This window comes from Haematobia irritans, chromosome 4 (assembly GCF_050003625.1).
Source record: "Haematobia irritans isolate KBUSLIRL chromosome 4, ASM5000362v1, whole genome shotgun sequence".
In the NCBI taxonomy this organism is placed as follows: Eukaryota; Metazoa; Arthropoda; class Insecta; order Diptera; family Muscidae; genus Haematobia; species Haematobia irritans.
Window position 1 is genome coordinate 119764544 of NC_134400.1, and position 27668 is coordinate 119792211.

At 35.4% G+C, this 27668-nt stretch overlaps 3 protein-coding genes and 1 pseudogene across 8 annotated transcripts in view; 2 read left to right on the top strand and 2 right to left on the bottom strand.

The window, feature by feature from the left end:
* The window catches only part of Cip4 (formin-binding protein 1-like Cip4), a 292493-nt gene that overhangs the window by 173339 nt on the left and 91486 nt on the right, over positions 1-27668 (top strand). The gene's annotated exons all lie outside the window — the stretch shown is intronic.
* On the bottom strand, positions 6517-7459 carry LOC142232916 (serine protease 1-like). Its single transcript, XM_075303632.1, has 2 exons — positions 7204-7459; positions 6517-7132 (listed from the first exon to the last, which is right to left on the bottom strand). Exons 1-2 carry the CDS (start codon positions 7449-7451, stop codon positions 6568-6570), a joined length of 813 nt encoding a protein of 270 aa, XP_075159747.1. The 5' UTR covers positions 7452-7459; the 3' UTR covers positions 6517-6567.
* On the bottom strand, positions 12464-13395 carry LOC142232917 (serine protease 1-like; annotated as a pseudogene).
* LOC142232914 (serine protease 1-like) lies at positions 21372-22312 on the top strand. Its single transcript, XM_075303631.1, has 2 exons — positions 21372-21637; positions 21706-22312. The coding sequence occupies exons 1-2, from the start codon at positions 21390-21392 to the stop codon at positions 22268-22270; spliced, it is 813 nt and encodes a 270-aa protein (XP_075159746.1). The 5' UTR covers positions 21372-21389; the 3' UTR covers positions 22271-22312.

Below are 27668 nucleotides of genomic sequence, written 5' to 3' on the forward strand. Positions count from 1 at the left end.
ATCCCTCAATAATAACTCTCCATGGTAACAATTTAAGAAATTTGAAAAAAAAGCTTTCTGATAAACTATAGCAACTTATAGTGATGAGAAAATTTTAAAACTTTTAAAATGTTATGCTTTACAAAAACTTGCTATCGAAGACAAAATTTCACCCTGGCATTGTAATAAATTGCTCTAAAATCGCCTTATATATTAAGGGGATATCGTTCACTACACGAGAAATTGCTACCTAGACCTTGAGTAAAATAAGTGAAAAATGACACTTAGTTCGCAAAGCCTTAAAGAAAGGTTTGAAGCCTTAAAGAAAAAAATTGGCTCAAAAAATTGACACAAAAGTTACGGCTCCAGAAAAATATATACGAATTTTATATGAAATGAAATATGGTCCCTACACTTAAAGAAAATTTACTTGGATATTCCTTAAGACTTTTGCCATTGATTGCGAGCTTAAGGAATCTATCTATTCACGAACAATACCAGTTTAAAATTGTAAATTATAACAGACACTTTAAATAAAAACAAAATTTTCTTATTTCAAGAAATAAAATCAAAGATGTCTTTTTTATGTATAATACAAGGTTTAAAGGTTATTCTTTAATAAAAAAATCTTTACGTTAAGGAAAAATTGCCTTACTTCAAAGACATACGCCATTTACGGAGAGACACAAATTTCAAAGATTATTTTCATAAATTATATGAAAAACAAATTAAAGCAAATATTATGAACTTTGTTTTAATTATAGTTATTTACGTTTACGAAATTTGCTCTTAATATTTAAAAAAATATTTATGTCCTAAAGTGTAGGTTGCATAATCTTTCATATTAGGTCATTATTTCATTCAAGTGACGTCGCGATTTTCGACTTTTTGATGCATATTCGGCATAAAAAGAGCTAAATCACATTTCATTTTCAAGTCAAATACGACATGTTGATATTTTCCTTTGGAATTCGATTAGTCTATTTTGACGATTTACAAAAAGTCGGTTAGTTGAAGAGTCGATTTTCTATATCTCTACATGAGAATAGATTAAAATTTTTAATTTATTCGTTTGAAGGCCATAATTCATGCCAAAGGTAGCCAATTCGAACAAATCTACACAGAAAAAAAAGTAAACTGTTTTATATGAGTAATGAATGATGCGAAAATTGAACTAAATTGTAGTCCATTTCGACTCATATAAGAAAAAATAAAACTAAAAGTAAAGAAAAAAATCATGACCATTTTAACCATAGCTCACTATTTTTGGGAATCATACGAACATTTTCTTATGCTTTAGGTCATTTGAACTTATGAGTACGGCCATTGAACTTTATACCCACGTTTAGTTCATAAAATGTTTGAGATATACTTAAAAAAAGGAACATTTCATTGGTCTGTGGAAAATTTCGTAGAAAATTACAAAATTTAACTACAAACAAATAATTTTTTTTTGCAATAAAAATAAAAATAAAAATTTTTTTGCAAAAAAATTATTTAAATTTATCGTACGGACTTTTTCAGTTCTACAAATTAATTCTATAATTTGATGTTATTTCCAACATTTATTGCTTTTGAACAATAAAAATAAACAAATATAAAACGCTTTATCTACACACAATTTTTATTTCTGATTCAATCACGAAATTAATTGATCCAATTAATTTTTTAATTGAAATATTATCTTCAATCACAGAAATGATAGTATCAATTAAAAAATTAATTGATCCAATTAAAAAAATAATTGATACTATTAATTTATGTGATTGATTTTCAATCTGAATTAAAAAATTTGATGAATCAATTAAATTTTTAATTGAATATTTTTTAAAACTCAATTAAAATTTTAAGTGGAAATTTTTTTTGAATTTTTTTTTTTTCTGTGTACGTTACAAAAAAAAAAATTATCGAATTTAAAGCATTTTCGATAAGATCGAAGCATTGTTTTTGATTTTTTAAAACCATTCTTCTAAGCTAAATAAAAGTTAAATCTTTGGGTGCAAATAAACTTTTGTTTAGCCCAATTATTAACCATCTTTATATAGTAATAAATTATGCGCCTTAACATATGCTTCGTTGTTTAAATTTGTTTTTAATCGGTTAACTTCTTTATCAATAGCTTCTTTTCCAAACATTGTTATCATATATGTTTTAATAAAAGAGGGTGGGATTAAATGACAGGTGTCCGACGATCCAATAATAAAGCATGTGTTGGTATATGACACTTTGCGCAAGTCACATATTTGACAAGGGCTACTCGGTGTATGTACAAAAAAATTTGATGAACTATCACAAAAGTGCCACCTTAAAATCGTCGAATTTATTTTCATATGGTTCTTGTCTATTCAAATGAAATGGCTGTGAAATGTATGTCTGTACACTGATAGAAAAAGTTTCGTAGTATTAACGAAATTTGTCATTGAAATTAATAAAAAAAAACTAGTTGTTCGAAATTGTTCGTTATTGTATTGAATTCTTTTTATTTCATAATGAAACTTCAATCTAATAATGAACATTTTCATTGTCCTAATAAAAAATTTAATGGTGATTATACCTGTCAGTAATGCTGATGGATGATATTTCTTAAATAGTTATTGAACAGTGTGAAGACATACACTGAAAAATAGAAAATGTATTATGGGAAAGATAAAATATCTTTGGCAAAAATTTAATAAAATTGAACTCCATAATGCATTGTTAAAACAAGGAAAATTTAATGACCATTTACAAAATTAAATATTCTCATAAAAGAAGAAAATTAAAAAAATATCGTTGGCTCGATACCATGACCATATTAAGTGAGCAGTAATAAATTCATAGTATTTTTGAGAATCATACAGAAGTTGTTTTTTCTGCTGCTTTAGTTTACATTGAAGTTACATTTAGATCAGGAGGGTCAATCCAACGATGAGTATCTTTTGAATACTTGATTGAAACTAAGATTGAACCCATGAATTTTTGCCTGCAAGGCGGGCATAAAAACCATTGCTCATAAAAAAAAACCAAATTGTCGCGAGCCCAAAGATTTCTTGCCCTTAAAATTCGAATGCCAATTTTGCTTACAATGGAAGACATATAAAGTTTTTTTCCATGTCCAAAAGTCGATAAACTTTTCAATGGAGTCGTTTTGTCCTTATAGTTGACCTAAAAAAAGGTATCTTTACATAAAAGAAAAATTTCTTTGACTAACATGAATTTGGTATTAAAATTGTTGACTTTATCATCATTTTGTATCATTACTACAAGCTACACTCAAAAAAAAGTTTACTTGGATCCAAAGATTTTGACCTTCCCTTAAGGATTTTGGTATTGATTCCGAGCCAAAGTTGCGGCTTCTTTAAAATAAAGAAATTTTTTAAACGACCTATCTGGCTTTAAATTTAGGACCAATAAAATTAAAATTAGGATACAAATCTCATTTATCTAATTTTCATTCTCTTTTCGAGGTTTATTAATAAAGGTACTCACGTACAAACAAATGCCAGTTTAAAAATCCGAATTATAACGGATACTTCAAAGTAAAAAATGTTTTCTTAATTCCAAAAAACAACTTTAAACCAAAGACGCTAAATCCTCAAAATAAGTCCTGGCCTATATTTGAAGCGTTTTTATCTTAAATCTAAAGTTTCAATATTTCAGTTAATTTAAGGACAATTTCTTTAAATCAAAAATGTGTTTCTTTACTTTAAGGAAAATTAGCCTCAGTTCAAAGACATGTGACTTTAACGGAGGGACGCAAATTTACAAAATTTTGTGTCCTGTCTGTAACGCCAAGAAATAGTGGTCATAGACCCATCTTTTAGTATACCGATCGGCTTAGAATTAAAGTCTGAGTCGATTTAGCGATGTCCGTCTGTCTGTCTGTCCGTTTGTCTGTATATGTAATTTTGTGCACAAAGTACAGCTCGCAATTTAAGTCCGATCGTCCTCAAATTTGGCTTAGGGCCGTTTCTTGGGACAGAGACAATCGCTATTGGTTTTGGAAAAAATCGGTTCAGATTTAGATATAGCTGCCATATATATTTATCCCCGATTTGGTCATAGTTAGCGTGTTTATCAACCGATTTTCTTGAAATACCGTATATCCAAATATTTTATGAATCTCGAAAATCTTGCACAATATCAGCCAAATCGGTTCAGATTTAGATATAGCTCTCATATATATCTTTCGTCCGATTTAGACTCATATGACCACAGAGGCCAAAGTTTACTACCGATCTTCGTGAAATTTTGCATAGAGGGTAGAATTGACATTCCACCAATGCTTGGTAAATTTGATTGAAATCGGTTCAAATTTAGATATAGCTCCCATATATATCTTTCGTCCGATTTGAACTTATATGGTCTCAAAAGCCAGAGTTTTGCCCTGACTTACTTCAAATTTTGCACAAGTGGTACTTTTAACGATACTATTGTATGTGCCAAATATGGTCAAAATCGATTCAGATTTAGATATAGGTCCCATATATATCTTTCGTCCGATTTGAACGTATATGACCTCAAAATCCAGGGTTTTGCCGTGATTTGCTTCAAATTTCGCACAAGGAGCACGTTTAGTGGTATCGGTAATTGTGACAAATTTGGTTGAAATCGGTTCAGATTTAGATATGGCCTCCATATATATCTTCCGTCCGATTTGCACTCATATGACCAGGGGGGCCAAAGTTATACTCCCATTTACGTGAAATTTCGCATAGATAGCAGAATTATTATTCTAACTATACATGTCAAATTTAGTCAAAATCGGTTCAGATTATATATAGCTCCTATATATACGTACACCAGAGTTGGAGAAATAGGGTAGACTGTTACACATTTTAGACCACATTTTCAATGGAAGTTTCCTCCAATTAACTGGATAGCGTTAGCCAATTTAAATTTTAATTCTAGAGATTTTGTAGAAGTACATAGGGGTGAAGGGTATAATATAGTCGGCCCCGCCTGACTTTAGACTTTACTTACTTGTTTTTTAATAAAATTGTGTTCCACCCTAGTGCATTAGCCAACTTAAATTTTGAGTCTATAGATTTTGTAAAAGTCTATCAAATTCTGTCCAAATCGAGTGATAATGTATGTATTTGGGACAAACCTTTATATATATACACATTTGACGGATGTGATATGGTATCGAAAATTTAGATCTACAAAGTGGTGCAGGGTATAATATAGTTGGCCCCGCCTGACTTTAGACTTTACTTACTTGTTTTTTTAATAAAATTGTGTTCCACCCTAGTGCATTAGCCAACTTAAATTTTGAGTCTATAGATTTTGTAAAAGTCTATCAAATTCTGTCCAAATCGAGTGATAATGTATCTATTTGGGACAAACCTTTATATATAGCACCCAACACATTTGACGGATGTGATATGGTATCGAAAATTTAGATCTACAAAGTGGTGCAGGGTATAATATAGTTGGCCCCGCCCGACTTTAGACTTTCCTTACTTGTTTTTAAATTCAGTTTTTATACCATATACCATAGGATGGGTGTCTGCTTTGTGCGTCCGCTATGTCCGTCTATCCGTCAGTTGAACTGATCCTAACTTCCAAAAGAATCATGCTACCGACTTGATTCTTGGTAGATCAGATATGGTCAGGTAGTGAATATGGGTCATTTCGGACCACTTTTAGGTATAGCCCCTACATAAATCGATGACATCCGAAGCCTCTTGAAAGAACACATTTTATCCAATCCGGTTGAAATTTGGTACGCGATGTTAGTGTATGCCCCTTAAAAACCATGCAAACATCCATATAAACCAATCCCCAGATTTGACTTCTCATGGAAGAGCAATTTTTTCAATTCCGATTCGGTTGAAATTTGGCCCTCTGATTACCATGCGAAAATTGGTTTATATTGGTTCATAATTATCTACACAATTCTCTATATAAACCGATCAAAAACTAAAGAGGCTTATATAGATATTTAATCTGCTTTTTTATCTAATATACCCTTACGGTTTCGATGGCTATGCTAAAAAATAAAACTTTACCTTGCCATCGACAACTGTTGCCACAACCCAAGTAATTCGATTGTGGATGACAGTCGTTTGTAAAAATTTGTACGCAATCCATGGTCGAATCTTCTTACCCTCAAAAGATTCGAACTGTATTTTGATTCAAGTCCATGATAAACGGAATATGAACTAGGTTAGGTTAGGTTAGGTTAAGAGGCAGCCCGATGTATCAGGCTCACTTAGACTATTCAGTCCATTGTGGTGAACTTCTCTCTTATCACTGAGTGCTGCCCGATTCCATGTTAAGCTCAATGACAAGGGACCTCCTTTTTATAGCCGAGTCCGAACGGCGTTCCACATTCCAGTGAAACCACTTAGAGAATCTTTGAAACCCTCAGAAATGTCACCAGCATTACTGAGGTGGGATAATCCACCGCTGAAAAACTTTTTGGTGTTCGGTCGTAGCAGGAATCGAACCCACGACCTTGTGTATGCAAGGCGGGCATGCTAACCATTGCACCACGGTGGCTCCCACGTGGACTAAGAATATGTCCGCTACCAAGTAATACAGATTTTGCAATTTTGTTTTTCTTTTAAAATTTATTTAGTGATCGTATATACATTCAAATCCTTAGTAAGAGATGCCAGTGTTGCTCTTGATCCAGTCCAAATAGCTGGTCAAACGAGTAAAGGCAGCTGGGTAACCCAAGGCGCAACCAGCAGCAGCACCGAAGGAAGTCAAACCAACTTGTACCTTGGAGGATTCCAAAACCAATGGGCCACCAGAGTCACCGTTGCAGGTGGAAACACCACCGGCGGTGGAGACACAAATGTTGGAAGCAGTAACAATAGAGGTACCATAAGTAGCAGCACAAACGGTGTTGGTAATGACTTGCATGCGGGCCCATTGCAAGTTGTTGGTTACTCCAGAGGCAGAGTCGGAAATACGGCCCCAACCGGAAGCGATGACATAATCACCAGCATAAGTGGAGTAAGAGCTAGCGATGGCAGGGATCTTAACAGCTTGGATCTTGGTGGTGTAGGAAACTGAGGGGATCTTGATCAAGGAGATATCGTTCTTCAAGTTGCTGCTGTTCCAGCCGGAGTGGATGATGATATCGCTCTTGGAAACAGTGTGGGTGACTTCAGCGGAGGTACGGACAGTAGCGCCCAAGTAGACGGTGACGGAAGCGATACTGAAAAAACAAACGGAGAAGGTCATGAAATACAATTACCCCTTCAAAACTATCCAGTTTGTTATACTAACCCATCGGTACAGTGAGCAGCAGTCAAAACCCATTGGTTACCAATCAAGGAACCACCACACCAGGCAGAGGAGAGAGCGTTAACTTTCAAGGAAAGACCAACTTGGTAGGGGAATTGACCAACAGAGGCAGTTTGACCATTGGTGATGCGACCATCGGCCTCCAAAACGGGGACAACAACATCACGTTGGAAAATTTCCTCAGCGGAAACGGCGGCCAAAGCCAAAGCGAAGACAATTAAGAATTTCATGTTGATACTCCAGGAATACAACTGATGTTCTTTCACCTGCCCGGCTATGCTTTTATAGGGCGTGGATTATCATATGATATGCGTCGGACATTGTCTTATCAAAAATCTTTGCGAAAATTATGAAATATAGACGTGTGCCACTAATCGAATATCTCGTTATGATAAGAAGTTATTAAAAAAGTTGATAATTGCCAAAAATTTTCCACCTCCATGATAGTTAAACAAGAAGTGTTTTGCTTTAAGATTGTGACAATCAGTATATGAATGGGAGTAAAACCGTCTGCTGTCCATATTTGTTTGTTTGTGAATATATTAGGATTCAAAAAATTTCTGTTTCCTAAGAAGGTTACGTCAGTATAGAAAAACAAACGTTCTGTAATGCATAATTCAATTTGACATTGAAGAACATCTTTGCCGTTCAACAAGGGCTGGGACAGAACGTATTGTATCACTGCTTCAAAATCTAAGAAATTCATACAACTGCATAAATTCATACAACTGCCTGTCATACATCGCTCACAATGCAAACTTTTTAGAAGAAATTCATGTTGTTATACCCTCCACCATAGGATGGGGGTTATATTAACTTTGTCATTCCGTTTGTAACACATCGAAGTATTGCTCTAAGACCCCATAAAGTATATATATATTCTGGGTCGTGGTGAAATTCTGAGTCGATCTAAGCATGTCCGTCCGTCTGTTGAAATCACGCTAACTTCCGAACGAAAGAAGCTATCGACTTGAAACTTGGCACAAGTAGTTGTTATTGATGTAGGTCGGATGGTATTGCAAATGGGCCATATTGGACCACTTTTACGTATAGCCCTCATATAAACCGACGCTCAGATTTGGTTTTCGGAGCCTCTAAGAGAGGCAAATTTCATCCGATCCGGCTGAAATTTGGTAACGTGGTGTTAGTAAAGGATGATACGGTCAAAATTTGGTCAATATAAACTTGACTTATTTCTTTCAATTTTGCATTAAAAAAACCTGAACACTCCTCATTTTGAAGGTGTGTGTGTGTAGAATGTTGCTCCTATTTTGATTTTGGAATTCACTCTTCAGTTGTCAAAATGCCGTCCAAGCAAGAAGAGCAGCGTATCAAAATTTTGCTCGCACATCGCGAAAATCCGAGCTACTCGCACACAAAGCTGGCAAAATCGCTAAAAGTTGCCAAATCAACCGTTACAAATGTAATTAAAGTGTTTTGAACGTTTGTCGACAGCCAGGACGTCTGGATCGGGGGGAAATCGAAAACCGGAAGCCGCTGAGACGACAAAGAGAGTTGCCGGTAGTTTCAAGCGAAACCCTAACCTCTCTCTCTCCGAAATGCCGCAAATAAGCTGGGTGTATCGTCTATAACCGTGCATCGAGCCAAAAAACGAACCGGACTATCGACTTACAAGAAGGTAGTGACTCCAAATCGCGATGATAAACAAAATACGACGGCCAAAGCGCGATCCCGGAGGCTGTACACGACGATGCTGACGAAGTTTGACTGCGTGGTAATGGACGACGAAACCTACGTCAAAGCCGACTACAAGCAGCTTCCGGGACAGGAGTTTTATACGGCAAAAGGAAGGGGAAAGGTAGCAGATATTTTCAAGCACATAAAACTGTCAAAGTTCGCAAAGAAATATCTGGTTTGGCAAGCCATCTGTACCTGTGGCTTGAAAAGCAGCATTTTCATAGCTTCCGGGACTGTCAACCAAGAAATTTACGTGAAAGAGTGTTTGAATAAACGTCTGCTGCCTTTCCTGAAGAAACACGGTTGTTCCGTACTGTTTTGGCCGGATTTGGCATCTTGCCATTACGGTAAAAAGGCCATGGAGTGGTACGCCGCCAACAACGTGCAGGTGGTTCCCAAGGACAAGAACCCTCCCAACACGCCAGAGCTCCGCCCAATTGAGAAATACTGGGCTATTGTCAAGCGGAACCTAAAGAAGACCAAAAAAACTGCTAAGGACGAGCAGCAGTTCAAGGCAAACTGGCTTTCTGTGGCGAAGAAGGAGGATAAGGTGGCTGTACAAAATCTGATGGCAGGTGTCAAGCGTGAGGCCCAGCAATTCGGATTTGGAAAAGCGAAAGCCTAACTGAATATTTTTCCTGAATTTAATACTAATTGAACTTGGAAAAGAAATTTAATTTGATTTTTTAAATAAACGATTTCACTTGACTTTTGACCGTATCACCCTTTATATGGTCTCTAACAACCATGCAGGAATTATTCCATATCGGTCCATAATTATAACATATGTAGCCCCTATATAAACCGATCCCCAGAGTTGAACTCCTTAGCCCCTTGGAAGATAGAAACATTAAGTTAATTAAATCAAAAAGAGAAAAATTTTAATTATAAAATTAATTGATACTATTAACTTTTTAATCAAACTCGGAAGACTAGGTCAGTTAAAGAAATTGATGAGACATTTTTTTTAGTTATCAATTAAAAATTTATTTCAAACAAATCAGTTAAAAAAGTAATTGAAAATAGTTACATTTTTAATTTAACAATTAATTGAGTTTTGCAATCAACATCAATTAAAGTTTTAATTCAATCAATTAAAAATTAATTGAAATTTGCCAATGAAATCAATTAATTTTTAAATCAAGTATTTTTTGTTGCCCAATTAAAACGGTTACCATCATTTTCGTGATTGAAGACATTTCAATTCAAAAATTAATTGGATCAATTAATTCCGTGATTGAATCAGATTTTTTTTTGTGTATAGACTTTCCCTAGACCGAATAAGACAGTAAACTGTTTTATAGAAGGAATAAATTATTAGTTTGTTTAATCTTCCTATATATACTTCCAAATTTTGAGATTTCCACAAAGCGTAGTTTTAAGTTATTTTAACATATTTTTATTGAAAAAAATTATTTGTTTGTAGTTAAATTTTGTTATTTTTTGCCAAAACTTCCACAGCCCAATGAAATTTTTCTTTTTTTAAGTATGTCTCAAACATTTTATGAACTAAACGTGGGTATAAAGTTCAATGACCCTACACATAAGTTCAGTATGAACTAAAGCAGAAGAAAGTTTTCGTACGATTCCCAAAAATAGTAAAAATAAACCACTGTATGGTTAAAGTGTCCATGATTTGGCGCCAATGATATTCTTTTTTAATTTTAGTTCAGTTTTTCTGGTATGAAAGGGTTTAATTTCGTGAATTTCATTTAAAATGTACATCAGGGCATTAAATATTCCTGGTTTTAATAACGCTTTGTGAAAATCTCAAAATGTGGAGTACAATTTAGTCCATTTTTCGAACGAGATAGTTCATTCTTCCTATAAAACAGTTTACTTTTTTCTGTATGCAGTTTTTTGTCTGTACTATAATGCTTAAACTGAGCTTTAAATATCATCTATCCAACACCATATGGTATGACATAATGTGATTGGTGGCGCTGGAAATAAACGATATGCAGGACATTCACACAAGAGGTGTCATATTGATTCCTTTTCCTCCGCATCATGACAGCTCATGCAGTCAGGCAGCGTTTTAGCAGATATCAGGAGTGATATCTGACGTCTTGAAAACACCAACATATACATGCAGTTTAAGTTTAGATGTGGCCATATAATCTTGGTGTCGCTGCAATTCTCCCATCGGACATTTGCCATCATAACAGCTTTCTCAAACTGTATCAGCTTACAGATAGTCAGAGGCATACCTACAGATTCTAGTTCCCCTGAAATATGTAGGGTAGGTACACACAAAAAAATAATTCTTTCCTCCCAAACGAAATTTTAGACAAACAAAGTTCGTTTCTCATTTGCTTTTAGCTGTAAGGAAGTGTATTTGGGAGAAAAGTATATAATTTTTGTGATAAACGTTTATTCTTTCCCAGGATGTAAAAACAATTTCATAAGGACAAACTCAAAAAAAAAAAACATTGTTTTCTTGCTAATTGCATTTTCCCTCACATCTTTCTCACATCCACGATGTTTTTTAGTTCTTAACACCTTTTCCTGTAATACCAACAATGTAGAAGAAATTACCTTTCGCCTGGACGGAGAATCGAACCGCGGACCATGCACTTTGTAAGCCAACACACTAACCACTGAGCTATGTACCTGTTATGGTCATAAATAAATAAATATCCATATAAGTTATATTTATATAGCATAGCTTGCGGCGCCCACGAACCGAATAAACAAAGTTTATTTAACAGAAACAAACATTTGGTTTGGCACCGTGGTGCAGTGGTTGCTACGTCCGACGTGCATGCCAAGGGTCGTGGGTTCGATCCCTGCTTCGACCAAAGTTTTTTTTTACATATATTCCAGATATGTTCGGAAGATTCCGAAAAAATTTTCAACATTACATTGTAGTATATTCAATTTTGAACTGTAAAATGTGTCTTATTAAAGACCTAAAGTCAGAAAAGAACAGTGTTTGATATAAACGAAATGGACTGTGTTGTTGTTTCAAAAAATAACTTTTTTTATTGAATAAATAAAAATCTTGTAACAAATGAATTTTGTTGGTGATAAAAGTTTAAAATTTTTGAAGCAATTCAAAAAACTCTAACAAAAGAAAAACGTTTTCGGTACACGTTTTCCAAACGTTTTTTTCTTTGCGTGTAGATCCTAGCCTTTCTAACTCATCCGCTTCGCTGTTTCCCGGTATGTTCCTGTGGCCAGCCACCCATATTAGGTGAATATTGTGCTCAGTCATCTCATTGAGAGATTTGAGGCTGTCGATGGCCGTTTTCCAGTTAAGGAACACAGAGTCAAAGGAAATTATTGCAGGTGACTTTCTGAGTATATATTAATGCCTACATTTGTTGGAGCATTACTTCTCAGCCAATTAGCCACCTCTTACATTGCTAATATTTCAGCCTGTAAAACTTACACTCAACCCCCTTATATTCGTAGTTTCCAGCAAATGAATTATCAAAAATATCGCACATTGGAACATATACTATACTACATATCCTACTCTTTTTCTTGTGCTGCCTCAGTTAATACTTTTGGAATGTAAAAATCAATAAAGGCAAAGAAATTGTTATTGTTTTCGATTTTATTTTATGTCCTCATAATTATTTAGTAAGAGATGCCAGTGTTGCTCTTGATCCAGTCTAAATAGCTGGTCAAACGAGTGAAGGCAGCTGGGTAACCCAAGGCGCAACCAGCAGCAGCACCGAAGGAAGTCAAACCAACTTGTACCTTGGAGGATTCCAAAACCAATGGGCCACCAGAGTCACCGTTGCAAGTGGAAACACCACCGGCGGTGGAGACACAAATGTTGGAAGCAGTAACAATGGAGGTACCATAAGTAGCAGCACAAACGGTGTTGGTAATGACTTGCATGCGGGCCCATTGCAAGTTGTTGGTTACACCAGAGGCAGAGTCGGAAATACGGCCCCAACCGGAAGCGATGACATAATCACCAGCATAAGTGGAGTAAGAGCTAGAGATGGCAGGGATCTTAACAGCTTGGATCTTGGTGGTGTAGGAAACTGAGGGGATCTTGATCAAGGAGATATCATTCTTCAAATTGCTGCTGTTCCAGCCGGAGTGGATGATGATATCGCTCTTGGAAACAGTGTGGGTGACTTCAGCGGAGGTACGGACAGTAGCGCCCAAGTAGACGGTGACGGAAGCGATACTGAAAAAACAAACGGAGAAGGTCAAATACAATTACCCCTTCAAAACTCTCCAGTTTGTTATACTAACCCATCGGTACAGTGAGCAGCAGTCAAAACCCATTGGTTACCAATCAAGGAACCACCACACCAGGCAGAGGAAAGAGCGTTAACTTTCAAGGAAGACCAACTTGGTAGGGGAATTGACCCACGGAGGCAGTTTGACCATTGGTGATGCGACCATCGGCCTCCATAACGGGGACAACAACATCACGTTGGAAAATTTCCTCAGCGGAAACGGCGGCCAAAGCCAAAGCGAAGACAATTAAGAATTTCATGTTGATACTCCAGGAATACAACTGATATTTTTGGTCTAATTATTTTGGGTTTTATACTATGTGTATTATCATATCTTTAGCCAGTTTGCTAGTTCTAATCTAAAATCTTGCCAAAGTAGCGGACATTGGACGTGTGCCAGTTATACCCTTGTCTCAATGATAACAATTATATTAATAGATTATTCGTACATTTCCTCGTGACCTTTGAGAAGCGACTGCAAACAAATAGCTACGCAAATTCGTTTGTAATGATTCAGGACTATATGTCTGGCTCACACAAATTTGAACCCACTTCAATCTCTGCCTAGACCATAGTTTTACAACTACTACAGAAATGAATATTACCAGAATAATTAAGAGTCTTAAATGTAACAATCAACCCATCTAAAAATGTTCGTCATTAGTTTCCCGAAAATGCGTATTTCCAGCCTCTTCCAGCCAAAGGGTAATAAAAGATCAAATTTTTCATTTTATTGAAAACCATGATGATCAAGATTGATTTTGGGTTTTATACTATGTGTATTATCATATCTTTAGCCAGTTTGCTAGTTCTAATCTAAAATCTTGCCAAAGTAGCGGACATTGGACGTGTGCCAGTTATACCCTTGTCTCAATGATAACAATTATATTAATAGATTATTCGTACATTTCCTCGTGACCTTTGAGAAGCGACTGCAAACAAATAGCTACGCAAATTCGTTTGTAATGATTCAGGACTATATGTCTGGCTCACACAAATTTGAACCCACTTCAATCTCTGCCTAGACCATAGTTTTACAACTACTACAGAAATGAATATTACCAGAATAATTAAGAGTCTTAAATGTAACAATCAACCCATCTAAAAATGTTCGTCATTAGTTTCCCGAAAATGCGTATTTCCAGCCTCTTCCAGCCAAAGGGTAATAAAAGATCAAATTTTTCATTTTATTGAAAACCATGATGATCAAGATCAAAATTGATATTAATACTAAAAAAAATAATGCTTATGTCCACATTTTGCAAAAAAAAGTCAACTTGATAGAAAATTAATTGACAATTTTTTAGCGACATTATAAGACTCAATTTTCTGATATGCAGATTATATACCTACATGGCCAAGAGAATATTTTTCACTGGTTATGGTTTTGTGACTACTCGTCATTTTAGACAATTCATCCAAAATATTTGTACAGAATTTTTTTTTTTTTGACCAACCAGTGGGAAGAATACATTTTCGCTTGGGCTGATTTACATTATCGTGGGTTCTCGCTCACATTCTAACCGCTGCCATTTTTTCAACGGAGGTCTTTCCTCCTGAATTGAAATTGTAATAGGAATTGAATTGTGATATTTCTATGAATTAGCTTTTCAGTGGACTAGTAGTCTGACCCTTTATTAGTTAGGTTTAGTGGCAGCCCATATTTTTAGGCTCAATTAGACTATTCAGTCCGCTGTGATGCCACAAGTGATGGTAACATAATTGTCCTTATCAATGAGTCAAGGGACCCATTTCTTATGTCTCCAGCATTACGGAGAGTGAATAAACCACCGCCGAATAATATTTTGGAATTCGGCCGAAAGTAGGATTGAACCCATGAACTTTTGTATATAAAGCGGTCATGCTAACCATTGAATAACGTTGGGTCCTCAATAGGGGTTCCGTCACTTCATATAATCTTATTAGAAAGCGATGGAGGAATATTCCCATCTTAAAGAATAGAGCATTGCATCGGTCATATATTTTTGTGTTCGAGAACATCTCGAAGCCCAACAAGTAAGCTAGAGATTTGTAGTCGTTCCCGTTTGGACCGATGTTTGTAAGTTCGAATACAACCATAACTCGTTCTCGTTTGTGTTGTATGAAACGGTCAATCAAACAACTTCAGTCTTCGGGATCAAACACAACGAGTCAAATTGTATTTTGGAATTCGGCCGAAAGTAGGATTGAACCCATGAACTTTTGTATATAAAGCGGTCATGCTAACCATTGAATAACGTTGGGTCCTCAATAGGGGTTCCGTCACTTCATATAATCTTATTAGAAAGCGATGGAGGAATATTCCCATCTTAAAGAATAGAGCATTGCATCGGTCATATATTTTTGTGTTCGAGAACATCTCGAAGCCCAACAAGTAAGCTAGAGATTTGTAGTCGTTCCCGTTTGGACCGATGTTTGTAAGTTCGAATACAACCATAACTCGTTCTCGTTTGTGTTGTATGAAACGGTCAATCAAACAACTTCAGTCTTCGGGATCAAACACAACGAGTCAAATTGTATTTTGGAATTCGGCCGAAAGTAGGATTGAACCCATGAACTTTTGTATATAAAGCGGTCATGCTAACCATTGAATAACGTTGGGTCCTCAATAGGGGTTCCGTCACTTCATATAATCTTATTAGAAAGCGATGGAGGAATATTCCCATCTTAAAGAATAGAGCATTGCATCGGTCATATATTTTTGTGTTCGAGAACATCTCGAAGCCCAACAAGTAAGCTAGAGATTTGTAGTCGTTCCCGTTTGGACCGATGTTTGTAAGTTCGAATACAACCATAACTCGTTCTCGTTTGTGTTGTATGAAACGGTCAATCAAACAACTTCAGTCTTCGGGATCAAACACAACGAGTCAAATTGTTTTCGAAAACAAAGTGAAGGAATCGAGGATTTCGAATCTTTTTTTGCCCTCACGTAGTAACAATAACAACAACTTTTATATGTATTGTACGTTTGTTTAGTTGTAAGTTGATGGAAAGGCGCTTGTGTATGAAGTAAAAAAAATAACATAAAGTGGACAAAACCTTCTGCATTTCTATGTAAAAAGGTATTAACAGCAAAACAAAATATTGCTCTAGTTTTTAGGAGAAACATTTGGGATGATCTTTTTGGGCATTATAGTAAGTAATCGTTAAAAATGCAATTAACTTTTTCGTATAAAAAATAAGGGGCATTCGTATTTAAAGGAAATAAAACATTTTGTCTTTTTCTATAGAAATAAAATTTTGACAACATTTTCCATAGAAATAATATGTTGACAAAATTTTCTATTGAAATAAAATTTTGACAAAATTTTTTATAGAAATAAAATGTTGATAAAATTTTCCACAGAAAAAAAAATTTTGACCAAATTTTCTATAGAAATAAAATTTTTGATAAAATTTTCTATAGAAATAAAATTTTGATTAAATTTTTTATAGAAATACGATGTTGACAAAATTTTCAATAGAAATAAAATTTTGACAAAATTTTCTATAGAAATAAAATGTTAACAATTTTCTATAGAAATAAAATTTTTACAAATTTTTTTATAGATTTACTCGTTTACGAATAAGTTCATTGTTCTTTACTTTTAAAAAAATTTCCCTGAAAACGAACATCGGAGATGTTTCGAAATATTTGATAATATTAAATAAAAATACAACTCCAAAAAACAACAACATCTGTTTTTATTCATATGACCTCAAGCCGAATTAAACAAATATAATGTTGATAAAATTTTCTATAAAAATAAAATTTTGACAAAATTTTCTATAGAAATAAAATTTTGACAAAATTTTCTATAGAAATACAATTTTGATAGAATTGTCTATAGAAATAGAATTTTGATAAAATTTTTTATGGATGCTAACAACATTTTCCATAGAAATAAAATTTTGACAAAATTTTCTATAGAAATAAAATTATGACAACATTTTTTATAGAAATAAAATTTCGATAAAATTTTCTATAGAAATAAAAATTTGATAAAAATTTTTATAGAAATAAAGTTTTCACAAAGTTTTCTATAGAAATAAAATTTTGATAAAATTTTCTATGGAAATACAATGTTGATAAAATTGTCTATACAAATAAAATTTTGATAAAATATGGCCCACTTGCAATACCATCCAACCTACATCAATGACAACTACTTATGCCAAGTTTCAAATCGATAGCTGGTTTCGTTCGGAAGTTAGCGTGATTTCAACAGACGGACGGACGGACGTGCTTAGATCGACTCAGAATTTCACCACGACCCAGAATATATATACTTTATGGGGTCTTAGAGCAGTATTTCGATGTATTACAAATGGAATGACAAAGTTAATATACCCCCTTCCTATGGTGGATGGTATAAAATAAATTTACTTTTGCTATTTACATATAAAAACATAACAAATTTAAACATTTACCTTGTTAGAATTACTCATTTTATCGTCAATAAGCTTAACTATTAAGTACACACTTATATCTAAAGAAACACAAACTGTATGACTTCTTTTCTCATTAAGCATGATTCCATTTTTTGTCATAACATACTCGAGAACTTTGCAAATTCCCAAAACTCCCGCTAAATGTTCGAGTATTCTCGATTATCCCGTTTCACCAAATGCAATCGAATGTTTGCTTGCGACCGAGAATGGAAACAAATGCACAACTTCAATGATGTGACGTCACAACAACATTCACTCGATACTGAATTATTGGGTGTGATTCAAACCATGTCTCATTCATACATTTACATTCATTCGAACCGATTCGATCAAGCCAGTGTTCTCATTTTATTCATTCGATCAACGAAGATTATTCAGTCTTCTCGAACCGTTTCATGAGTGAAGTTGTGTGCGCTATGAATGAATGTTCTCATGCAATGCTCTATTAAAGAATAATGACCCTAGTTATGCACTATCGACATGTGGTACATCACGCAGTGAATGAAAATGATCAACCCAAACATGTTTCAAGAGCAAAATGTTTTTTTTTTTTTGACGGTGAACATGAAACATTTTTGTCGCAAACATGTTGTTTTCTCGGCAAACAAATACGTGGTTGCAGAAATCAGATACATAATCGTTGAAAAAATAACATGGTTGCGATAAACATGTTCCATGTTCACAGTCCAAAAATAACATTTAGATCTTGAAACATGTTTGGGCGGATCATATTCCTTCTCTGCGTGATTATAGGTAAAACTTTTAGTGAAAAACTTGAGATCACACAAATTTGAGCCCATTTCAATCTCTGTCTAGACCATAGTTTTACAACTACTACATAAATGAATATTATCGGAATAATTAAGTCTTAAATGTAACAATCAACCGGTCTAAAAATTTTCGTCATTAGTTTCCCGAAAATTGAGCATTTCCAGCCTCTTCCAGCCAAAGTGCTAGAAAGGGTAATAAAAGATCAAATTTTTGATTTTATTGACAACCATGATGAAGCGTTGAATTCTCTTTTCCGAAGAAATGGTCGATGAGACGTATCTTCATTCGAGTATTCTCATCGCTCAGCTCGGGTCAGCAATTCTGGGTCGAGTTCTGGCAATACAGTGAAGTATTTGGACGTTTCGAACTGATCTTCCAATTGCGAAAACCAGACCAGACGAAAACCTTCCAGAATCTTGGGATTCGTAGAGTTATAGTTATTTCCTAGTTCGCCTGATTGCTCTCGGTTTTGGTGGTCAGATTGTCTTTTGCACATTCTATTCCAAAAAATCGATACAAAAACGTGTGTGGAAAAGGTCTGGGGTCACCAATTTGTAGAGGAAAATATTATACAACAATTCTCTATGATTCTTTTTATTTTTTCATTGCTTTTGGCAATACAAATATTGTGAATTCAAGGTTTAAATACTGTTTTAAATTTTGATTTCAAATAATCAAGTAAATTAAACTAAAGTTGTACGAAGGTGTATGCTACAATGTTTTGCTTCCATATCAATTCCGTGTTCGTAGAGAACATTGGACGTTGGCTAGCCACTGGAATAGTTTTAATTGACATTAAAGCTTGTTTTAGCATTATTTATGGCATAAAAGTCTAGTATTTATACTTATTCGCTTAAAATTTCCCTCGCCCTTAGTTAGGATCATTCAGAATTTCGTGCAAGGTTGGATCCATCTGCTACGAGACATTTATAACTGATCCAGGTTGTCTACAGGGTTCATGTTTATCCGCAGTTCTTTATAACATATATACTTCGGATATTCTCTTTATGGAAATCGATATTCGCGAATGACGTTACGATTCCTTGCACTGGTAAAATTTTCTTCTGCTACACGCAAAAAATAATTTTTCTTTTCAGGGAAACGAAATTTTAGGTCAACGCAGTTTTCTTGTTTAATTTGTCTAGACAAAGTTGAAGATGTATTTCTATTTAAAGTCTTATTCATATATATGATAAGCTTCGTATAATAAATAATAATTTTACAGAATTGAGAAAAACAGGTTTTAGTTAGGTTTTATGAATACGTTATTATCAGTGAAAAAAAATATATGTTCTGTTGTAAATCCTTACTCCCCGAAAAGAAATCAGTGTAAGTAACACTTCATACTTTATGTTGAATTCCATACTATATGATCTGTTGCTAACTACACTATTACTTGGATCCAACAATTTTGATCTTTCTTTAAGGATTTTGTTATTGATTCCGAGCCAAAGATGCGGCTTCTTTAAAATAAAGACAATTTTTACGGACCTCCCTGGCTTTAAATCTAGGATCGATAAAATTAAAATTGGCAACAGATCTCATTCATTGAATTTTTATTCTCTGTTTGCGATATATTAATAAAGGTATTCATGTACAAACAAATTCCGGTTTCAAAATCCAAATTATGCCAAGTACTTCAAAGTAAAAACTGTTTTCTTAATGCTAAAAAAACTTTAAATCAAAGATGCAAATTCTTAAAATAAGTCTTAGCCTATATTTGAAGCGTTTTTATCTTAAATTTAAAAATTCAATATGTCAGTTGAGTTAAAGACGATTTCTTTAAATTAAAAATGTTTTTGTATGTATTTTAAGGAACATTTGCCTTACTTCAAAGATCTACAACTTCAAGAGAGGGACGCACATTTTCAAGATTTGTGTCCTAAATTTAATGAAAAAAATTTTTGAAGCAAGGATTATAAACATTCTTTAATTAAAATATCATTATTTTAAAGAATTTTTTCATTAGCATTGCGTAAATTTCGAGTCCTAAAATTTTAGTTGCATAATCTTCCATATTAGGTCAATATTTTTTTCAGTGTACTTTCTGTTTAGGAAATTCTTACTGAATCAAGTAAATTTTATTATTAAAAAAAGTTTTTTCCTTTGCGTCTTTACTATTAAAGACGAATTTATGGCTAACGATTTTTATTTGATTTTAAAGATTTTTTTTAGCTTCAAAAGAAAACTTTGTTTGTCTTAAATTTCGTTCCTTAGAAAAGAAAATTCTTCTTTCAGTGTGGAAACAAAATGACTAAATTAAATTTATTTTTTCTCTTAATTTTGTTTCCTGGATCCCATCTCTCATCACACACTGAAAAAAATATTGTCGTGAGGTCAAAGATTTCATGTCTTTAAAATACGAATACAAATTTTGATTAGCATAGAAGACGCATTTCTCTAAAATAAAGTTATTTTCCTTGTCCAAAAGTCGATAAACTTTTCAATGAAGTCGTATTGTCCTTATAATTAAGTGATTTGACTTAAAAATGGGTATATTAACATGAAAGAAAAAATTTATAGGCTAAGGTCAACTTGAAAATAAAGTTGCCGTTAACTCGTTTTTAAAGGACTTTTATAGCATATGAAGAAAATAAGCTGAGAAAGCGAAAAATTAAAATTTGCTTCCTAGAAGCAAGTACACAAAACCTAAATTTAAAAGAGAATTGTGTCTTAAAAGTATCCTTACTTGTATTCTCCGCTTCTTTAGCTCGGAATCAATACCAAATTTTTTAAAGTAAAGACAAAATCTTTGGAACCGAGTATGCATGATAAGATTTTTTTTAGGATTCTTCATTATAAACAATTTTTTTCTTTATGTAAGAAATTAAATTTTAATTATTCAAAATTGCCAGAAAAACTGTATTTGCCACTGATTATGTCAGCCAATCTATTAGGCCAGATAAATATTCGCCAATAATCAATTCTAGTAGCTTTTATTATCAAAGAATGATAACTTGGTGCGAATAATACGTAAACCCACAAAACTATGGGAAATGCTCGGAGTATAAAAGTAAAGCAAACCTAAGGAAAAAACATCAGTTGTATTCCTGGAGTATCAACATGAAATTCTTAATTGTCTTCGCCTTGGCTTTGGCCGCCGTTTCCGCTGAGGAAATTTTCCAACGTGATGTTGTTGTCCCCGTTTTGGAGGCCGACGGTCGCATCACCAATGGTCAAACTGCCTCTGTTGGTCAATTCCCCTACCAAGTTGGTCTTTCCTTGAAAGTTAACGCTCTCTCCTCTGCCTGGTGTGGTGGTTCCTTGATTGGTAACCAATGGGTTTTGACTGCTGCTCACTGTACCGATGGGTTAGTATAACAAACTGGAGAGTTTTGAAGGGGTAATTGTATTTCATGACCTCCGTTTGCATTTTCAGTATCGCTTCCGTCACCGTCTACTTGGGCGCTACTGTCCGTACCTCCGCTGAAGTGACCCACACTGTTTCCAAGAGCGATATCATCATCCACTCCGGCTGGAACAGCAGCAACTTGAAGAATGATATCTCCTTGATCAAGATCCCCTCCGTTTCCTACACCACCAAGATCCAAGCTGTTAAGATCCCTGCCATCGCTAGCTCTTACTCCACTTATGCTGGTGATTATGTCATCGCTTCCGGTTGGGGTCGTATTTCCGACTCTGCCTCTGGTGTAACCAACAACTTGCAATGGGCCCGCATGCAAGTCATTACCAACACCGTTTGTGCTGCTACTTATGGTACCTCCATTGTTACTGCTTCCAACATTTGTGTCTCCACCGCCGGTGGTGTTTCCACTTGCAACGGTGACTCTGGTGGCCCATTGGTTTTGGAATCCTCCAAGGTACAAGTTGGTTTGACTTCCTTCGGTGCTGCTGCTGGTTGCGCCTTGGGTTACCCAGCTGCCTTCACTCGTTTGACCAGCTATTTGGACTGGATCAAGAGCAACACTGGCATCTCTTACTAAGCCGTTGATATGATTGCCAAATAAAAATATATACCAAATGTATATCACTTTTGTTGACTCGACTAGTCAAAATAATAAGTTTTAATTCCCTTCAAGGAAAAAACGTGGGTTTCAAATTCAGTTGGTTTTTATTTCAGGTCTCCACGACCATCAACAACGATAACAAAAACTTAACTAACTTTGGTCGCCATTACTGCCTATGAAATATATCTATCATATATAATGTTTAATTATAGATAAAAAAGGGACAAATAGTGATACTCTTCGAGAGCAGGTACTTCAAGTAAATATATTAGTATATAAAAGAAAATATATGTAATAAAAGATGAAAGAGATAAATTAAATTAAGAGAAAGTAGTAAATTAATAGCAATATCTCTTCGTGAGCAAAATTAAGGAACATATTAGTTGCAGAAATTTTTGAAAATATTTTGATAATAAAATTGATGAACACAGTTCATCATACTCCCGCGTCGGATTGTGGTACTTTAGCATCTTATGATTTCTCGTCCTTCGTGGGTTCGGCATTTACAACCGTTCCATTCACCATGAATAACCCAACCGAAACAACTAGCTTGGGCTTCCATTTTATCCATTTTGAAAACCTTATCCATCTTAAATTTTTCCCATGATTTGCCGCTAATGACACCATCAAATTCATCATCGCAATAAAAGTGATCATATGCCCATGGAACAAAATTGTTGTGGTGGTCAATAATGCGTTGGTCATAAATAGGTTGCGTTTTGGGAATGTCCAGATAGTCGACCAACTGGAGAATACAGTTATATCTCCTTTTTCCAGCAATAAAAATCAATGGAGCACTTGGTTGCCCATCTGGATTTGGCTCTGGATTGAAGTGTCTGAATTTTTTGGCAGAGCTCCGTAGAATAACCGAACGGCTTGCCTCAGTATCGATAAGGAATAACATACCTTCACGTCGTCCATTATATTCTACTACAGCGCATACCATTGGTAATACAATAAAACCTGAGTGTGGTTGTGATGATGAGTTCTGGTTGCAATCAATACTTCTTTCGGCTTGAGGCACGCCTTCTGGTTGAGCATTTGAAGTTTCGACACCCCGCACTTGAATGGGATGTTGATGCAGCATGGAATGGTGACCTTGTTGACAGTAGCGACACCGATGAAGTGAAGTGCAGTTTGGTCGCGTATGTGTATGCGCGAGGCAATTGGTGCACATACGATTGGCGGCCACGGCCTGACGACGAAGATCCGGGGTGAGTGCGACGAAAAGAGCGCAATATTTGAGTTGGTGATTTCTGGCGCAAAGGTGACAGCGAGGCATCTTGAGCTAGAAAGAGAGAAAAGTACATACAGATAATCTAAATGGTCAATTCAGGTGGTAATGGTTCTTGTGGATAGTTTGTTTGAATACTTTTGGGACTATGGCGAATTTTCAATTGGTAGAACGCATAATTTAACGATTGGACGTCGTATTAAACCATTTTGCGTATATATTTCTGCAACTCTAACTTGGTTGTCATTACCGCAAAACACCTTCGTTATTCGTCCTAATCGCCATTCCGTGGATGGTAGAATGTCGTCTTTAATTATAACCAAGTCGTTTACTTGGACGTTATTTTTTGTCGTTTTCCACTTTGCCCGCCGTTGTAATTCCGTTATATATTCGTTTTTCCACCTTTGAGCAAAATGTCGATGTAATTCCTTGAGACGTTCCCATCTATTTAATAACGACACCTTCTCTAAGTCAATATTTTTTGTTATTTCTGGTTCCGCGATAATTGGAGATCCCCGAAGGAAATGACCAGGCGTTAGTGCATTTATTTCTTGAGGATTTGCAGACATAGCGGACAGTGGGCGTGAGTTAAGAATTGCTTCTATTTTTATTAATAATGTGTTGAATTCTTCATATGTGAAATTGAAATTTGTTGTGACCTTTTTAAGGTGAATCTTCATAATTTTGACTGCTGACTCCCAAAGCCCACCCATGTGGGGTGCATAAGGTGGTATGAAAGACCAGCTAAAGCCATGAGTTGCATATTTCTGGACCAGCGATTTTTCTGTTGACTTCAGAAATTTGTCATGTTCTTTTAGCAGTTTGTAGCTGGCTCCAATGAAATTCCGACCATTATCGGAATACATCGTTTTCGGAAGACCACGCCTGCCTACGAATCTTGTAAACGTAGCGATAAATGCGTCTGCGGACAGTTCCGAGCAAAGTTCAAGATGCACGGCCTTCGTGGCAAAACAGACGAAAACTGCTGCGTAGCTTTTAAGTATTTTAGAATTTCGAATTGGAGATGAGCGAATATTAAATGGTCCCGCAAAATCTACGCCGGTGTATGTAAACGGCAGAGAAAATCGGACTCGTTCTATCGGCAAGTCAGCCATAATTTGATTTTGAAACCTGTGCTTGACTATAGTGCAGGTTTTACAATTTCGGATACATTTTCGTATCAAATTTTTCACACGAGGAATGTAGTATCCTTGTCGGATAGCACGAAGCATTGTATGATGTTCTGAATGAAGAAGAATTTGATGTGTAAATTGGATTATAAGTTCAGCAAGTTTAGATTTTCCGGGCAAAATCACTGGATGTTTTTCATCATAGTTCAAACTTGAATTAGTTAGTCTGCCACCGACTCGTAACAACCCCAAATTATCTAAAAATGGGTTTACTGAAAGTATACTACTTTTTCTGGATATAGGACGCTTTTCTATAAGACATTCAATTTCTCGAGGAAAAGCCGTTTGTTGAGCGAGTAATATAAGTCGATGTTTGACGAAGACTATTTCTTCCGTTTGGATAAAGTCCTGATTCTCCGCAGTCATTTTTCGACATTTTTTGAAGAAACGAAAAATATAACTTATTACTCGCAAGCAACGATTCAGGTTAGAAAATCTGCAAATGATATCATCTACGCTGATGGTTATCTGAAACGATGAAATTATTTTTGATTCTAAATCAACTGGATCAAAATCTCGGGGTTTTGGCCAATTTACTACAGGTTGACTTAACCAAGGGGCCCCATGCCACCAAAGCGGATTTGAAGAAAGATTTTGAGGGATACAACCACGTGATCCCAAATCAGCGGGGTTGTCTTCACTCTTAACATGATTCCATTGGGAGACACGAACTATACTTAGAATTTCACTTATTCGATTTGCCACGAAAGTTTTCAAGGTTTGGGGAGACTTTTGTAACCATCCCAGAACAATGGATGAGTCTGTCCATAAGAATATTTCGTGTGGAAATTGAAAATTTCTTGTTACATTTTCTATCAATTTTGTAAGTAGAAGAGCGGCACACAATTCTAATTTCGGTATTGTCGTTCTTTTTATGGGTGCAACTTTTGTTTTTGCTACAAGCAAGTTTGATTCAATTTTCCCATCGATATTGACCGTTCGAACATAAATAGCCGCACAATAGGCTTTTTGAGACGCGTCGCTGAACCCATGTATCTGCGTAGACGCTTGCGGAGAAAATTTTACCCATCTGGGTATTTTTACTTCGGATATATGTTGTAGATTCTCGGAGAATGTTGTCCATCTAGTTAGAATGCTAGGAGAAACATTTTCATCCCATCCTGTTTTTTCTTCCCATATATCTTGCATTAAAATTTTAGCAATAACGATAGTTGGCCCCAGCCAACCTAATGGGTCGAAAAGTTTTGCAATTGACGATAAAATCTGTCGTTTTGTCGCTACTGAATTAATCTTTATTGGTTCGACGGTATAGTAAAAATTATCTTGGATAGCATTCCAGCAAATGCCAAGGGTTTTTGTGCAGCTATAGTCATCAATTTTTAAAAATTCTTCGCTTAGAAGATCTTCGCGGGGCCAGTTGTCGAGAAGAATTATATTGTTAGCCGTAAGCTTTTTTAATGGAAATCCCGCAGATTCTAGAGCACTAATAAGCTCCGTTTGTTTTTGTTTAGTCTCCTCGAGGGAATGTCCTCCTGACAATATGTCGTCGACATATACTTCCTCTTGTAGTATTTTTGAAGCTTCTGGATACACCGTCTTGCAATCTTTACTTAATTCAAGCAAAGTACGGATGGCGAGGAAGGGGGCAGCATTTACCCCGAATGTTACTGTCTTCAACTTAAATACACTGATTGGTTTTTCAACCGAGGTGCGAAATAAAATTTGCTGGTAGGGTTGATCTTCTTCGTGAATCCAAATTTGGCGGTACATCTTTTGTATGTCCCCATTAAAAACAAATTGATAATATCGCCAATTCAACAAAATATACATTAGATCGCGCTGCAATATAGGTCCTGCGTGAAGAATGTTGTTTAAAGAGTGTCCACTTGACGTTTTCTTTGAGGCGTTGAAAACTACCCGGACCCTTGTGGTCTTACTGTCGGGGCGGACAACAGCGTGGTGGGGCAAAAAATAGTGGTTTACTTTTTGGGATTTTTCTTCTTCGAAGGACGTGGGGATCATGTGACCAAGTTCAATGTATTCACGAAGAACGTTTTCATACTCCTGCTTCAATTCAGGAGTCTTCATTAAGTTTTTCTCCATTCTACAATATTGAGCAAAAGCCATATTCCTCGAAGGTCCTAAAAATATATCATTGGGATACTCCTTCTTAAATGGAAGACGTACAACATATTTGTTATCATGACTTCTATACGTGGTTTTCTCATAAAATTCTTCGCACCACAGATCACTTTCAGATCTACATTTTGGTTTTTCGATTTCCTCAAGCTCCCAAAATTTTCTCATTTGTTCGCATAAATCTGTATTTTCTGCTGTAATCAGTACAGTTGAGAACGTTTTGATGGTGTCAGATTCAGCAGGTCCAGACAAATACCATCCAAATTCTGATTCTCTGGCCTCAATACCATTTCCAATTTTCATTTTTACTCCTTCTTTGTTTATTAGCGGAAGATAGTCGCTTCCTATAATCATGTCGATGACTGAAGGTTTGTAAAACAGGGGATCCGCAAGATTCATAGTTTTTACATCCTCGAGAAGTTTCGTTTTGATGGGCCGTGAAGGTAATAAGTGCGCTATACGAGATACAACCACTGCTTCTATACCTATTTGAAAGTTGGAGTATCTGCTTTGTAATTTTAGTCGACATTTACCTTTGGAGCTACTAACCACTGTACCTCCTAGCCCAGATACTTGTGAGTTATGATTATATAGAGGGATTCTTAATTTTTGTTGGATTCGAGTTGTTATAAAACTCCTTTCGGATCCAGAATCTAGCAGTGCTCGGACTGCAAAAAGTTCTCCACAGTGAGCCACATGCACGACTGCGGTGGGTAGAATAGTTGTTCCATCTTTCTTCGTGGGAATTGTATAATTTTGTTTCATCGATTTTGATGTGCTTAAAAATGTTTGATCTGTAGAGGATCTTGGCAGTTCTGCCTCGTGAAGAGTAGAATTGTGAGTCTCAAAA

Excerpts from the sequence above, each read along its gene's own strand:
- LOC142232916 (XM_075303632.1), bottom strand. The coding sequence starts at position 7,451 with ATGAAATTCTTAATTGTCTTCGCTTTGGCTTTGGCCGCCGTTTCCGCT. Across the intron at positions 7,133-7,203 it reads GCTGCTCACTGTACCGATGG|TATCGCTTCCGTCACCGTCT; the intron begins GTTAGTATAACA and ends TTGTTTTTTCAG.
- LOC142232914 (XM_075303631.1), top strand. The coding sequence starts at position 21,390 with ATGAAATTCTTAATTGTCTTCGCCTTGGCTTTGGCCGCCGTTTCCGCT. Across the intron at positions 21,638-21,705 it reads GCTGCTCACTGTACCGATGG|TATCGCTTCCGTCACCGTCT; the intron begins GTTAGTATAACA and ends TTGCATTTTCAG.